Source organism: Gekko japonicus, unplaced genomic scaffold (assembly GCF_001447785.1).
Source record: "Gekko japonicus isolate JY-2015 unplaced genomic scaffold, Gekko_japonicus_V1.1 scaffold1039, whole genome shotgun sequence".
Classification (NCBI taxonomy): Eukaryota; Metazoa; Chordata; class Lepidosauria; order Squamata; family Gekkonidae; genus Gekko; species Gekko japonicus.
The window spans coordinates 209,087-220,916 of NW_015164218.1; the positions used below are offsets into that span (position 1 = coordinate 209,087).

At 47.0% G+C, this 11,830-nt stretch overlaps 1 protein-coding gene across 1 annotated transcript in view; it reads left to right on the top strand.

Moving 5' to 3' along the window:
• Nucleotides 1–11,830, top strand: part of PRR12 (proline rich 12) — a 35,284-nt gene that overhangs the window by 18,006 nt on the left and 5,448 nt on the right. Inside the window, exons 8-12 of the mRNA XM_015408505.1 lie at nucleotides 439–893; nucleotides 2,899–3,024; nucleotides 4,472–4,569; nucleotides 7,156–7,284; nucleotides 10,961–11,056. Of these exons, the coding sequence (XP_015263991.1) occupies nucleotides 439–893; nucleotides 2,899–3,024; nucleotides 4,472–4,569; nucleotides 7,156–7,284; nucleotides 10,961–11,056 (904 nt within the window). The remainder of the gene's footprint in view (nucleotides 1–438; nucleotides 894–2,898; nucleotides 3,025–4,471; nucleotides 4,570–7,155; nucleotides 7,285–10,960; nucleotides 11,057–11,830) is intronic.

Consider the following 11,830-nt stretch of genomic DNA (forward strand, 5'->3'; position numbering starts at 1 on the left):
CCTTTTTTAGCCAGTGTCACCCTCCCCTTTGCCAGCAACTTCCCAAATCACACACATGCTTCATTGCCAGCCAAGCAATTGTTCCCTAAAAAACCTTTTCTGTGGGAAGTTCGAGTGGCAAGACGCTTCTTGGAGCCTTTCCCCCCCTACTTTTGGTGGTGGTTGCCAGGAGCCGGACTCAAAAGCAGGCAGGAGACAGGGCTTGACAATTAAATGTGTGCGATTTGCATAATCACCAAACCGTGCATAATATGCAAATCACGCTGCCCAGATTTGGGGAACTGGGATATGGCATCGAAACTCTCCCCCCATCTTAGTAGACTTGCCTCTAAGCTCAGCCCCGCCCCCCTTCATTCCAGACCTTCTTGTCTCTAAGGAAGGAGAACAGCGAGTTCTTGGGGCCTGGTCGTCTTAACAGTTATGTCTTCCCTGTTGCAGGAGACAGAGCCAACCCAAGGCCTCTGGTCCCAAGGCTCCCGTGACACCGAAAGTGGAGAAACCTGAGAAGCCAGAAGTCCCGGAGAAGGTTGAGAAACCAGACAAGCCCCCCAAGGCCGAGAAGCCCCCCAAGGCTGAAAAAGCGGACAAAACCGAGAAGGCCCCCAAGGCTGAGAAAGGGCCTAAGCTGGAAAAGCCCCCCAAGGTTGAAAAGCCCGAAAAGCCCCCCAAGGCGGAAAAAGTGGCCAAGGCAGAGAAGCCCCCCAAAGCGGAGAAACCTGACCCCCCTGTGCCTGTTCCCCCCAAAGCTGCTCCAGCCGGCGGGACTTCTAAACCCAAACCCAAGCCAGCCAAGGTGAAGGCGGAACCACCCCCCAAGAAGAGGAAAAAATGGCTTAAGGAGGCGGCGTCCTCCTCTGACTCGGATTCCAGCCCTGACCAGCAGAGTGAGGAAGGTGAGTGGGGCGGGGCAGGGCCTCCAGCTCCAAGAGAATGCAGGGTGATGGTGGGTGAGGCAGCTCGGAATTCGACCAGGCACCCTAGAAATAAATGGGAGAGACCCGGAGCATTATGGGATTGGATCCAGACTAAATTGGCTGTTTCTACACATTTTCCCCTCCCTGTTGCAGACCCCTGTGCCATTCCTTAGGGTCCCATCTACCAGGAGCAGCATTTCGTGTAGGTCAGTAGGCCGTGATGGGAGGGCAGAGGCAGGAAAGCCAGTGGGAGAGGCAGAGAGCTTTGCTGGGTGATCTTGGGCCAGTCCCACACGCTCAGCCTAACATACCTCACAGGGTTGTTGTGAGGATAAAGTGGAAGAGGGAAGAATGTTGTAAGCTGCTTTGGATCCCCATGAGGGAGGTAAAGGTAAAGGTTTCCCTTGCTCGAAAGCTAGTTGAACCCGACTAGGGGGCGCTGCTCATCTCCGTTTCCAAGCTGAAGAGCCAGCGCTGTCCAGAGACTTCTCTGTGGTCATGTGGCTGGCATGACTAACCACTGAGGCGCACGGAATGCTGTTAACTCTCCACCGAAGTGGTACCTATTTATCTATTTACAGTTTCTTGCTTTCAAACTGCTAGGTTGGCAGGAGCTGGGGCCAGAGACGGGAGCTCACTCTGTCATGCAGCACTAGGGTCTCAAACTGCCAAACTACAGACCTTCCAGTCTGCAGTTCAGCATCTTAACCTCTGAGCCACCGTGGCCCTCGTGGGGGAGAACAGTGGGGTATAAATGAAGTAAATAAAGTTCTGGAAAAGGTACTCTTCTGGATTCAACCCTCATGGAAGAAATCAATGTTCTATGTAAGAGCTGAAGGGGAATTTTTTGTCATGGCTTTAAAGGAGCTACTGATTCAAGGTGAAGTTATAATGCTGGAGCAGGATACAGACAGCCAAGGTGAGGGTGGATTTCACAGGGATCACAGAGCCAGATTGAGGCCCAGAAGTCAATTGGGAAGGTGGTATTGGAAAGGGAAGGAGCTTGCCTTGTTCATGAGAAGCTTATATTTTAAGTCCTAGGGTGGGGAAATGTCAGTAGTAGTATTTGGATCACGCTTTATCAGTGTTCAAAGCAATTCCCTGTACGTTATTGTAGTAGTCCTAACAGCAGCAGTGTAGTGGTATTACCCCTGGGTTGCAGGTGGGAGAACTGGACTAGATACTAAGTTTCTGGCTGAAATCTGAACTAGCAACCTTCAAGATGGCAGCTTATTCTCTTAACCACAGTGCCTTGCCAGATGGGAAATGTTTCCAGTTCAGTCAGACTGGAAACTGGAAGGAGTGTCAGAGAAATCTGTGCAAGTCGTGGTGGTGTTTTCTTTTTTCTTTTTAATATTTTTAAAATTTCAATGTACAAGTGTTGAAACATAAAACGTAAACTACAATAATCTAAACCATACATAGAACATAAACACAATCATATCGATCATATTTAAATCATAAACTACAATAATCTAAATCATAGAGTTATCAACCAAATCATTCGTTTATATGCAACTTACTTATGTTTACTTTTGATATTTGATCTCCATTTCGATGTCTTTATCCTGTATCTTCCATCTGTCTTCATATCTGATAATATTTTATTGCAAATATACATTGTCCAAGTGTTTCCTTTTATAATTTTCTATTTTAATTTAAATTTTTCATGATTTTCTGCTATATGATTGAAAAACACTTTCCATTTTTCTTGAAACTCTGAAGTCGATCTGTTGTGTACTTTAAGATGCTTGCCATTATCACATATTCATTTAATTTATTCTTCCATTCCTTCAAATCTGGCCATTTTTCTGCCTTCCATTTTGCTGCAAAAATTACTCTAGCCACTATCACTATATATCTAAATAATTCACTGTGTGTTTTAGTAATATTGGTTGGTAGGATATTTAGTAACATGGCTTTAGGACCCATCACAAATGGTGTTATTTTTGTGTCCTCACTCAATATCCCTTTCCCCTCCCAGAGCGTGTGCCAACGGGCCGTATTCTAAATACGCGAGCCATGAAGGAGATGTACCGCAGCTACGTGGAGATGCTGGTCAGCACTGCCCTTGACCCAGACATGATCCAAGCTCTCGAGGATACAAATGGTGCATATTCTTCTGTGTTGGTGGTAGTGTGTGTGTGCGGGCAGCAGAGAACATCTTATAATTCGGAGGCTTTTTGCTCCTATAAGGTTGTTCCTTGCAAATCTTGTATTCAGATTCATTATTCATTTATTTTCATCTTTTCTTCTTGTCCTGATTTTTTTGTTTTGTCAGTGTGTTGGCCTTGGTGGGAAAGGTTCAAAGGCTTTTTCCCATTCACCCAGTTCAAAGAGATGCCTTTTTGGACAGCTCTTTATTGGTCACCTTGTGTTTTCATGATCTAAAATCATGAGGCGTCACCTGCAAACTTAGCTGCTAGACTCCTCCCTGAATTTGTTACAGAAAAATTAAATAGCACCTAGTCCCTGCTGCCCAGGCTAGGCTGATCTTGGAAGCTAAGCAGCGTCGGCCCTGGTCAGTATTCCACTAAGGAATTCCAGGGTCACAGTGCAGAGGTGGGCAATGGCAAACTTCCTCTGAATGTTTCTTGCCTTGAAAACCCTATGGTTTTACCATAAGTCACCTGCTACTTGATGGCAGTATACGGACATACACACATATGTAGTCCTGCTGGGGGAACCCAGGAGCCCAATAGAAAAATCTTGAAATGAAAACCACCACATATATGGTCTATCTTCCTCTTTGGTGTCATAAGACCTGGAAAGTCACTCTTCTTTTAAAAAGAGAAATAGAACATTTTAAAGCTGCAAGATTCTTGCTGTGCATTGTAATCCCAGTTTTGACCGCTTGCTGATAGGACAGTCTAGCATTTCCCATTGTGTTCTCTAGTGGGGATGGAAGGTAGGGTTGCTAAGTTGATCTTTGCCGGGAGCAGGGGGCTCCCGGCCGGCGTCTGGCGCGTGCCGCACGCACGTCACCCGAAAGTGACGGGAGGATGCCAGGCACGCTGGGGGCAGGGGCACGGCCATTCAAGGGAAAACCATTCCCTTGGATGGCCGTGGCCCCGCCCCCAGCGTGCCCAGCGTGGTCGCGTCACTTCCGGGTGATGCGCACGTCGGGGTGGAGTTCTCCCCGGGGCCCGATCCAGCGCCACCAGGGAACGTGCCTCTGGGGCGGGGGTTTCCCCGCCCCCCGGGGGGACTTGGGATCCCTAATGGAAGGCATGTTGTTGGGGGTTGGGAGCACTACGAGCCATTAATTTGCAGGTGGGCTGATTAATGTTGGCCTTAAACGTGAGCAGGTTACTTTGCTGAATAATACAAGCAAATAGAAAACCAGTTTCTGTCCGAGAATTCTTGGATCCCGAGGAAGAAAATCCAGCATTTTGAAAATTTCACACTTAACTGGTGCAAAGCAGCAGGCATAGAAACTCTGGTGTTCTTAATTGCAGAATTCCAGTTCTCTACAGTATTTGTCTCGGGTCCTGGCCCCACCCCCACCCCTGATGACTTATTTCTGCCCCTTAATCCATTTTGATGCTCTTCCACAGATGAACTTTATCTCCCACCCATGAGGAAGATTGACGGGATATTGAATGATCACAAGAAAAAGGTGCTGAAGAGAGTGTCTCTTAATCCCTCGCTACAGGTATGGGAACAGAGCAGGAGGGGAAAGTGCGTTAATCCTCCCAGAGACTGTATTGTTCTTGGATGTTTGGTTTAGTCATATAGTTTGTTTGGTCACAGAATCTGGGAGTAGATGTTTCCTCTTGCTTCACCTTCATGACAGCCCTGGCAAGGAGAGGGGTGGGGTGTGGCTGGGGAGGAAGGGAGAACGCGTCCTGAAGATTGAAGATTGAAAGTATGTGACTCAGCTGAGATTCAGCTGGGATGCTGGGCCTCGGTGTCTGGCCCATATTAGGACACTGACCTCCTTCTTGTTCTCACCAGTAAGGTTTCTGCCTCTTTAAAATGAGTTCCTTTTGGGATTTATTTATTTGTTACCAGGGGTCGTTTCGTAGAAAAAGAGCTAGGGGAACTCATTAGCATAACTCATTAGCATATGCCACACCCCCTGACATCACCGGAAGTGTGTCATAAGGCCACACACCCCGCCCCCAACGGTCCCGGCTGCCGCTGCCGGCCTTGCAGCTCCACTGCCGAGCCCCATGAGGGGCCCGGCGGTGGACCTGCAAGGCCGGCGGGAGTGCAAGGAAGCCCCATGAAGGCCCTCCCTGGCCCCAGGCAGGCAGGGGTGGGGAGAGGCAGGGAGGAAGCAACTTACCCTCCCTCTTCTCCTGCCTCCTCCTGGCTGAATGAGGGCCGGAAGCAGGGGGTGGGGCTTCGTCATGTGCCCCGCCTCCCCGTACCTCACCCAGGGGAACTGCGATCCCCCACGATCCCCCCCGAAATGACCTCTGTTTGTTACGCATTTACTTCATTTATAGTCCTCCTTTCTCATTGAGACCAAAGGCAGGTTACAGAATAAGACAGTGCAATAAAAAACATAATGCGTGGGAATGATGCAATGAAACGACGCAGTGAAATCACGAAATTAGAAAACAGGGCAATATAAGCAGCAGGATACATACAATAAACAGTGCAAGATTTCGTTTAAAAATTCTGCTTGGTTTTAGAGAGTAGAATATCCACTTTTCTCTGTCCTTCAAGGCAAATGGTAGAATGGTTACACAGTATGGGCCTTGCCTTCTTCCTGTGGCCCCAAAGAACTCAGTCAACATCACCTCAGAACATGTAGTTCTACCTTCTGGGTAGCAAGGTTCACTTGCTTCTGTCTCCTTTTTATGCTGTCAAGTTTGTAATGACAGTCTGTTTCAGTTTTGCACACCTTGCTGTTGGGTTGGTGTGTTTATACGGGGGCTGTGTTCTACAAGGGTAGAATTAGCTTGGGATGTTCTCTTTGTGGTCTGCTACCCACAGGAAGGCAGTCTTGGAAACACAGAGGGATAGCCTGATAGTATCTCCTCTGCCCAGACTGAGGGAGAACAACCATGTATTTTTTACCTGTTTATTATCAAAATTACGGATATTTCTCACCTTTCCCAAAATGTCCCATGTAGCTCACTGCAGTAAAAAAATTGAGCAGATCATTAAAATAAAATAGTGTGACAGTTCCAGGCTGGCAGTTTAGGACAGCAGATATATAAAAAATTTTTTGTCACAAGCACCATACGACTGTAAATAGCAGAAAATAAATCAGCCAGACTTCAGATTTCATAGCAGTGAGTAAAAACTGGCTTATAAAGGGTGAGTAAAACAGTGTCACCCAAAACAAGGGGCAGCAATAACAAAACTAATACAAAACACCCCAGAAACTTTGCCTGGCATCCAGATGACAGTCAAGTAGGTGCCAAGTGAACGCAGAGGAACTAGCTGTGGTGCCACTGCAGAACAGGACCTTTTTTCCTGGTTGCTAACTTGTCTCAGCTCTGTTGACAGGGGCATCCAGGGCAGGGCCTCAGAAAATAACTTCCATGAATGGGCTACAAGCATGGACGGCTTCAAAAGGGAATTAGATAAGCATATGGAGCAGAGGTCCATCAGTGGCTATTAGCCACAAGGTATAGATAGGGACTCTGGGGCAAGGGATGCTCTGTCATCTTGGTGCTTTTGGGGGGGGGGGGTCAACAGTGGGAGGGCTTCTAATGTCCTGGCCCCACTGGTGGACCTCCTGATGGCACTGGTATTTCTGGCCACTGTGTGACACAGAGTGTTGGACTGGATGGGCCTTTGGCCTGATCCAACATTGGCGTCTCTTATGTTCTTATCAGACTAAACAGTCCTTCAGATATCTTATGAGCTGCCTATAGTTTGATCCTCCATGCCGTGGCTCTCAAGGAGGAGGGAATCTGTATGTGATTTTCAGGTATTTTAGTTGAAGCTTGGTAGCCCCCCTGCCTGTGTCCCTTACCCAGTAGGGTCTGGCAGTGATGTTCTGATTAGCAAAGTCATCTTCCCCCTCCCCCCCCCACCCCAAGTTGGTCACCACCTAGTTGTGATCCACCATCTCTGGGCTTTTCCCAACTTGCTGTGCGGCTGTACCTTCCTCCACTCTTCAATGGTGCCCCCCCCGCTCAAAATCTTCATTCTTTTTATTTATTTGAATGCCAGACCTTGCCATATCCCAATGGGACCCAAGTGTGGGGGTCACAGATTTTTGATCTGTTAATGTGAAAACTACATCCTCTTGGTCACTGCCTTGTCTTCTGTCCAGGAGGCACTCCATACGTTCCCTCAACTTCATGCCGAAACGTGCGACACCACAGTCAAGTTGCGCCCGGGTGGTGAACCTTACAACCGCAAGACACTCAATAAACTCAAGAAGAATGTATCCAAACCGCAGGTGGGTATTAGAAGCCAAGTCCACACGGTAGGCCTGTAAGTATTTCCCCCCCTGCGGTACTTTGATCAGCAAAATGGCCGCTTTTCTCTCAGACGAAGCCACTGTCAGTTCCACCCCACTGCACTCGTAAACGACCAACATGGGCTTCTTTGGCTCCCTGACTTTGGGAAATGGCTTCGCTAGCGAGGGTTAATGAAGAGGTGCAAACTCAAACTGTCACTTCTTATCTGTATGGTCAAGATCTGTTGAAGTAAAATTTCAGAGTGTCTGGCTCGTGCCACTCTTATTTTGCTGGGATGTACTAAGTTGGGGGCACCAAAGGAATGGAATCCAAAACCTCTAGTGCATCTGGAAGAAGTGCGTTGAAAACATATCTGGAAGAATGAAAGTTTCCAAGCTCCTCTAAAAAAAATTATCGTATGGCTTTGTGTGTAGAATAGCCAGGAGATCCAAAGATTGTCTGGCAGCCACAAGCTGTAGCTCTTAGCATTATGCCAGTGGTGAGATAGACTTGGTTTTAGGGGCTGAGAGTGCTCTGAAAGTACTGTGACTGGCCCAAGGTCACCCAGCTGGCTTCATGCAGAGGAGTGGGGGAATCAAACCCGGTTTTCCAGATTAGAGTCCGGCGCTCTTAACCACTACATCAACTGGCTCTCTGTATTCCAAGCTCCTCTATCTATGAGGGAATTAAAATGTTCTTCAGTGTCCCCAGTTCTGGCAGCAAGGTCATCGATTCCAGCAAGAATCCACTAACTCATGAGCACCAATATTAAGCTCCCTGGATTCATTGGCACTTTCAGAAGTCTTTGGCGAGAAGAGCGAGACTCAGGTCCTGCATTCTGTGCTGTTTATGGGAGTGCTGTGGTTCCATTGCTATCCTGTTTCAAGGGGTTGTGTACCTGAGATACTTCTCGTCTTCATGAACTTGCAGGACCACTGGGACCCTGGCCTTCGTAGTCCAAATTATTTTGCTTGTGCTGTCTTTCAAATAACATTGTACAATTCTGGTCATGGGGAGGCCCATCTGTACGTAAACGTTTTGGTGATCATAGGATTCAAGCTGTTGGTGAAGACACCGTTCACTAATGCCTTAGGTTACTCTGTTGTGTGGGTGTTAATAATCTTACACCCCCAAGAACCATGTGAAGAAGCATCTTGTCATTGGCAAAGAAAGCAGAAAGAAGCTACCCCGGAGCATGGATCCTGTGACTCTGGAGACAAAGGGTTGAATGCTAACTCTGCACTGTAATTTATTTTGCATATAGAGCCTGTTGGCTTTCCTGTTCCAACATTGTGATGGTGGACACTGGAGTTGTTCTGCTCATTCCACGGTCTTTGCAGTGAATTGAGATCTCACCTTCCCCTTGTTCCTTTTTAAAAAAACAAAAACGAACCTTCGTAATTAATCTGGCCTCACACCACCAGTTCTGAAGCACTGCGCTCCCCATTTCGTAAGGTGGCTTTATGGTCACCATTGAGGTGTGGTGGATTCATCTGAGCTTGGCTGGTGTCCTTGGCTACCCAGGATGGCAGAGCCAGTAGAAAATGGCTACCTAGGAAACACCTCTGATCGAAAAGGTAGAAGAAGGTGCCAGAGCAAATGCAAATGTGAAACCTTTCCCAGGAAATAGAAGCCAACCGTGGAGCCCAAATGGGCCAAGAAATCCAGGTTTGTTTCCTCGTGGCTTTGTGTCCACTTTGATCCTTTGAGCAGCCTTCAGTGGCTTCTTTGCTGGTACACCTTATGCCATGCTGTGTGTGTGTATTCCCCTTCTAGGTGGGCCAGGGGCTGTGTGAGCATTTTACTAGATTTAGTCATCCTGGTCAAAGGCAGGTCCACTCTGGGCAAGAAGAGCTGCACATGAGAATTTACAGAAAAATTAAGTTTGCCTTTCTTTGGAGCTTCTGTAGGGAAAAGCCATGAAATGAATTAAAACCCATTTAAAATCAATTTACAGCACAGGCGTGTAGCCTTAATTGAATACGTTTCAAACCAATTTGTTTGACTGCAGATTAAGAACATTCTAACTTAAATGCTCTGCGGTTCTGAGCATCCCTTGAGAACTGCAGTTTCCAGAGGGTTTGGGGGAGCTGGCATGGGAGGAGGGATCCCCGATAGAATAAAGTGAGTGCTGGTCATGTATCTCCAGCAAATAATAATAATTATAACATTGAAGGGGTTTTAAACCTCAGTGATTGCGGCCTTTTTAAGGGGGAGGAGGAAGAGTGACAATTTAAACATTTCTCATCCCCCCCAAACTTCAGCATTTGGAAAGCAGAACATCATCTACAAACTGGTTTTTCAAAAGGCTCAAATATTGATAGGCTAGGGAGAGGAATTGCTTAAATACTTACGATTTTTTGTTTGTTCTGGAATCCTAAATCTGTTAAAACAACCAAACAATGTTGGTTGCTGAACAACCAAAAAATAAAGCGCACAGTTTTAAGGAATTTAGCGTTCAGTAAATATTTATAATTTCCAGTGTGAAGAAATTTGAATTACTTAATGCCCAGGGCAAGCAGATTCCCTCTTCAATGCAAAACATTCTGATTTTGACAGTTCCTGTTTTGAAATAACTAGAGGATCAGAAGTCCGAACGGGACTCTTTTCAGCATACGATTGCTTGATTTTGGCTAATGAAAATGATTGTTGGATTTCCTTACGGTTACTGTGCTTTATGACTGCTTGGAACTTACTCGGCACTTGCAAAAGTGGCAGTCCTCGTTCAGAAGGAAAATAAAACCTTAAGATGCACAAGAGCAGGAAAAGAGGCAGAGCTTGGTAAAGAAATAGCCAGGATCAAGGAAAAGAGCAGGTTAACTAGTTCAGGCTTAAATAAGCTTTGTGGGCGTCTTAGCAAGGGGGTGACTTGGCCTAGAGGCATGAAAGTTGTTTCATGAGCAGAAAGGAGGGAACAAAGGGACCTTATAGGAGAAGACTTTCTTGAAGACCCAGGATGCAAGAAGGCTAAGAAGACCCTGATCCCACACGTGCGGCAAAATGAGTTGGTAGAATCCTGCTGTGTTAGAGAGGACCTGCAGGTAGAAGATGGGAATTTTTATTTCATTCCATCCCCTGAAGATAAAAACTTAGCACCTCAAGGAGGTGGCAGACGTTTCTTCCTACTGCGCTAGAGTTTTAGTTGCATAGGATTTTTTAAAATTATGTGGGAGAAGATTCGTAGATGAGTCGGACCACTTTGGAACTTTATCACTTCATCCTACTGCAAGTACTGACTAGTCCCAGGTCAGCCCAAGAGGTCTGGAGAGCATAAAATGTTTCCGCAGAATGAATGAAAGTTCCGCAGATTGTGGCAAAGAAGTGCCCACAGTAACAAGCATGAGAGATTAATTTTTTAGAGGCATTGCAAATTGAAAGGGCAGCGGGGGGGGGGGGGGGCAGGAAGCAATGGCAAAATGGGGAGAGGAAAGCCGGGAAGAGGTTGCATTGGGCAAGGGTGGATGAGGTTTTAGCATATCTTCATTTTTTTTTTAAATCGTTCTTTTTGTTTTAAATTGGCAGTCATTTAGGATGAGGAATAGTGAGATTCTAGAATATTTCAGGAACATGGAACGAGGGGTTGTAAGGATCAGGGAAAAAGAAGTTGCCGGTGACCTCTTGTGTGGGTTTTTTCCCCTGCCCTCTCCCTCACCTCTTTACTCTGTTTGCTGGCAGGAATTCAGCGTGGAAGTGGAGAAGTCCTTTTTCTACACTCTGTACCATTCCCTTCACCACTACAAGTACCACACCTTTCTGCGTTGTAAGGATGAGGTGAGTGAGGCCCATGGACCTGACCTTCTGCTCCTTGCAGGGATCTCCTTTTGCATGGCTTTCTCTGTCTTCGTCCTCAGAGTGGTGGAGTGGTCCATCAGTGGCTGAGTAATAAAGATGTGGAGTGGGCGAGTCTGAGGTTGAATCCAAGGCTTATGGACCAACTTGGCCCGATAGCAAAGGAAAACTATTTAGCTATGGCTATTTAGCACCCTGGGAACCTTATTTCTGTCCATCACTCTGTGCAGTCATCACTCTCTGCAACATTTAGAAAACAGCCGCTAAACAAGATGACTAGAAGCTTCTTGTTGTTTTTTTAAATTGCTCAGTGAAAGCTGGGCTTTAGGGGAATTCCTGGTGCCAGATACCGTGGAATATCCTGTGTATGGAGGAGGAAGAGATCAGTTTGCAGAGATCAAGTGAACTGATGGAGCTGCATAGTACCCCAGCTGTGGGTCTCAGTGCTTGACAGAGAGGGCCATTCAGCTATGGAAAGAACTGTCAAGTGTGCTTGAGGAGAGTGCATGTGACACCATTTTGAGCGTTAGAAAAGTATTGAGCTTTAGTAAAGTACAAGAAAGGGGACCCGTGAAAATCGCGGGGGGAGGAGTGGGGGAGCTCCACACAGAGCAGGCGGAGGAGGAAGAAGCAGGTAAGCTTCCCCCCCATCACATCGGTTCCCCCGTCTCCTCCACCACTCCCCCTCCACTACCACCCCCGTCTCGCCGCCCCCCAGTCTCTCTCTCCTCCCCCCCCGCTCCCTCTCCCCCACCA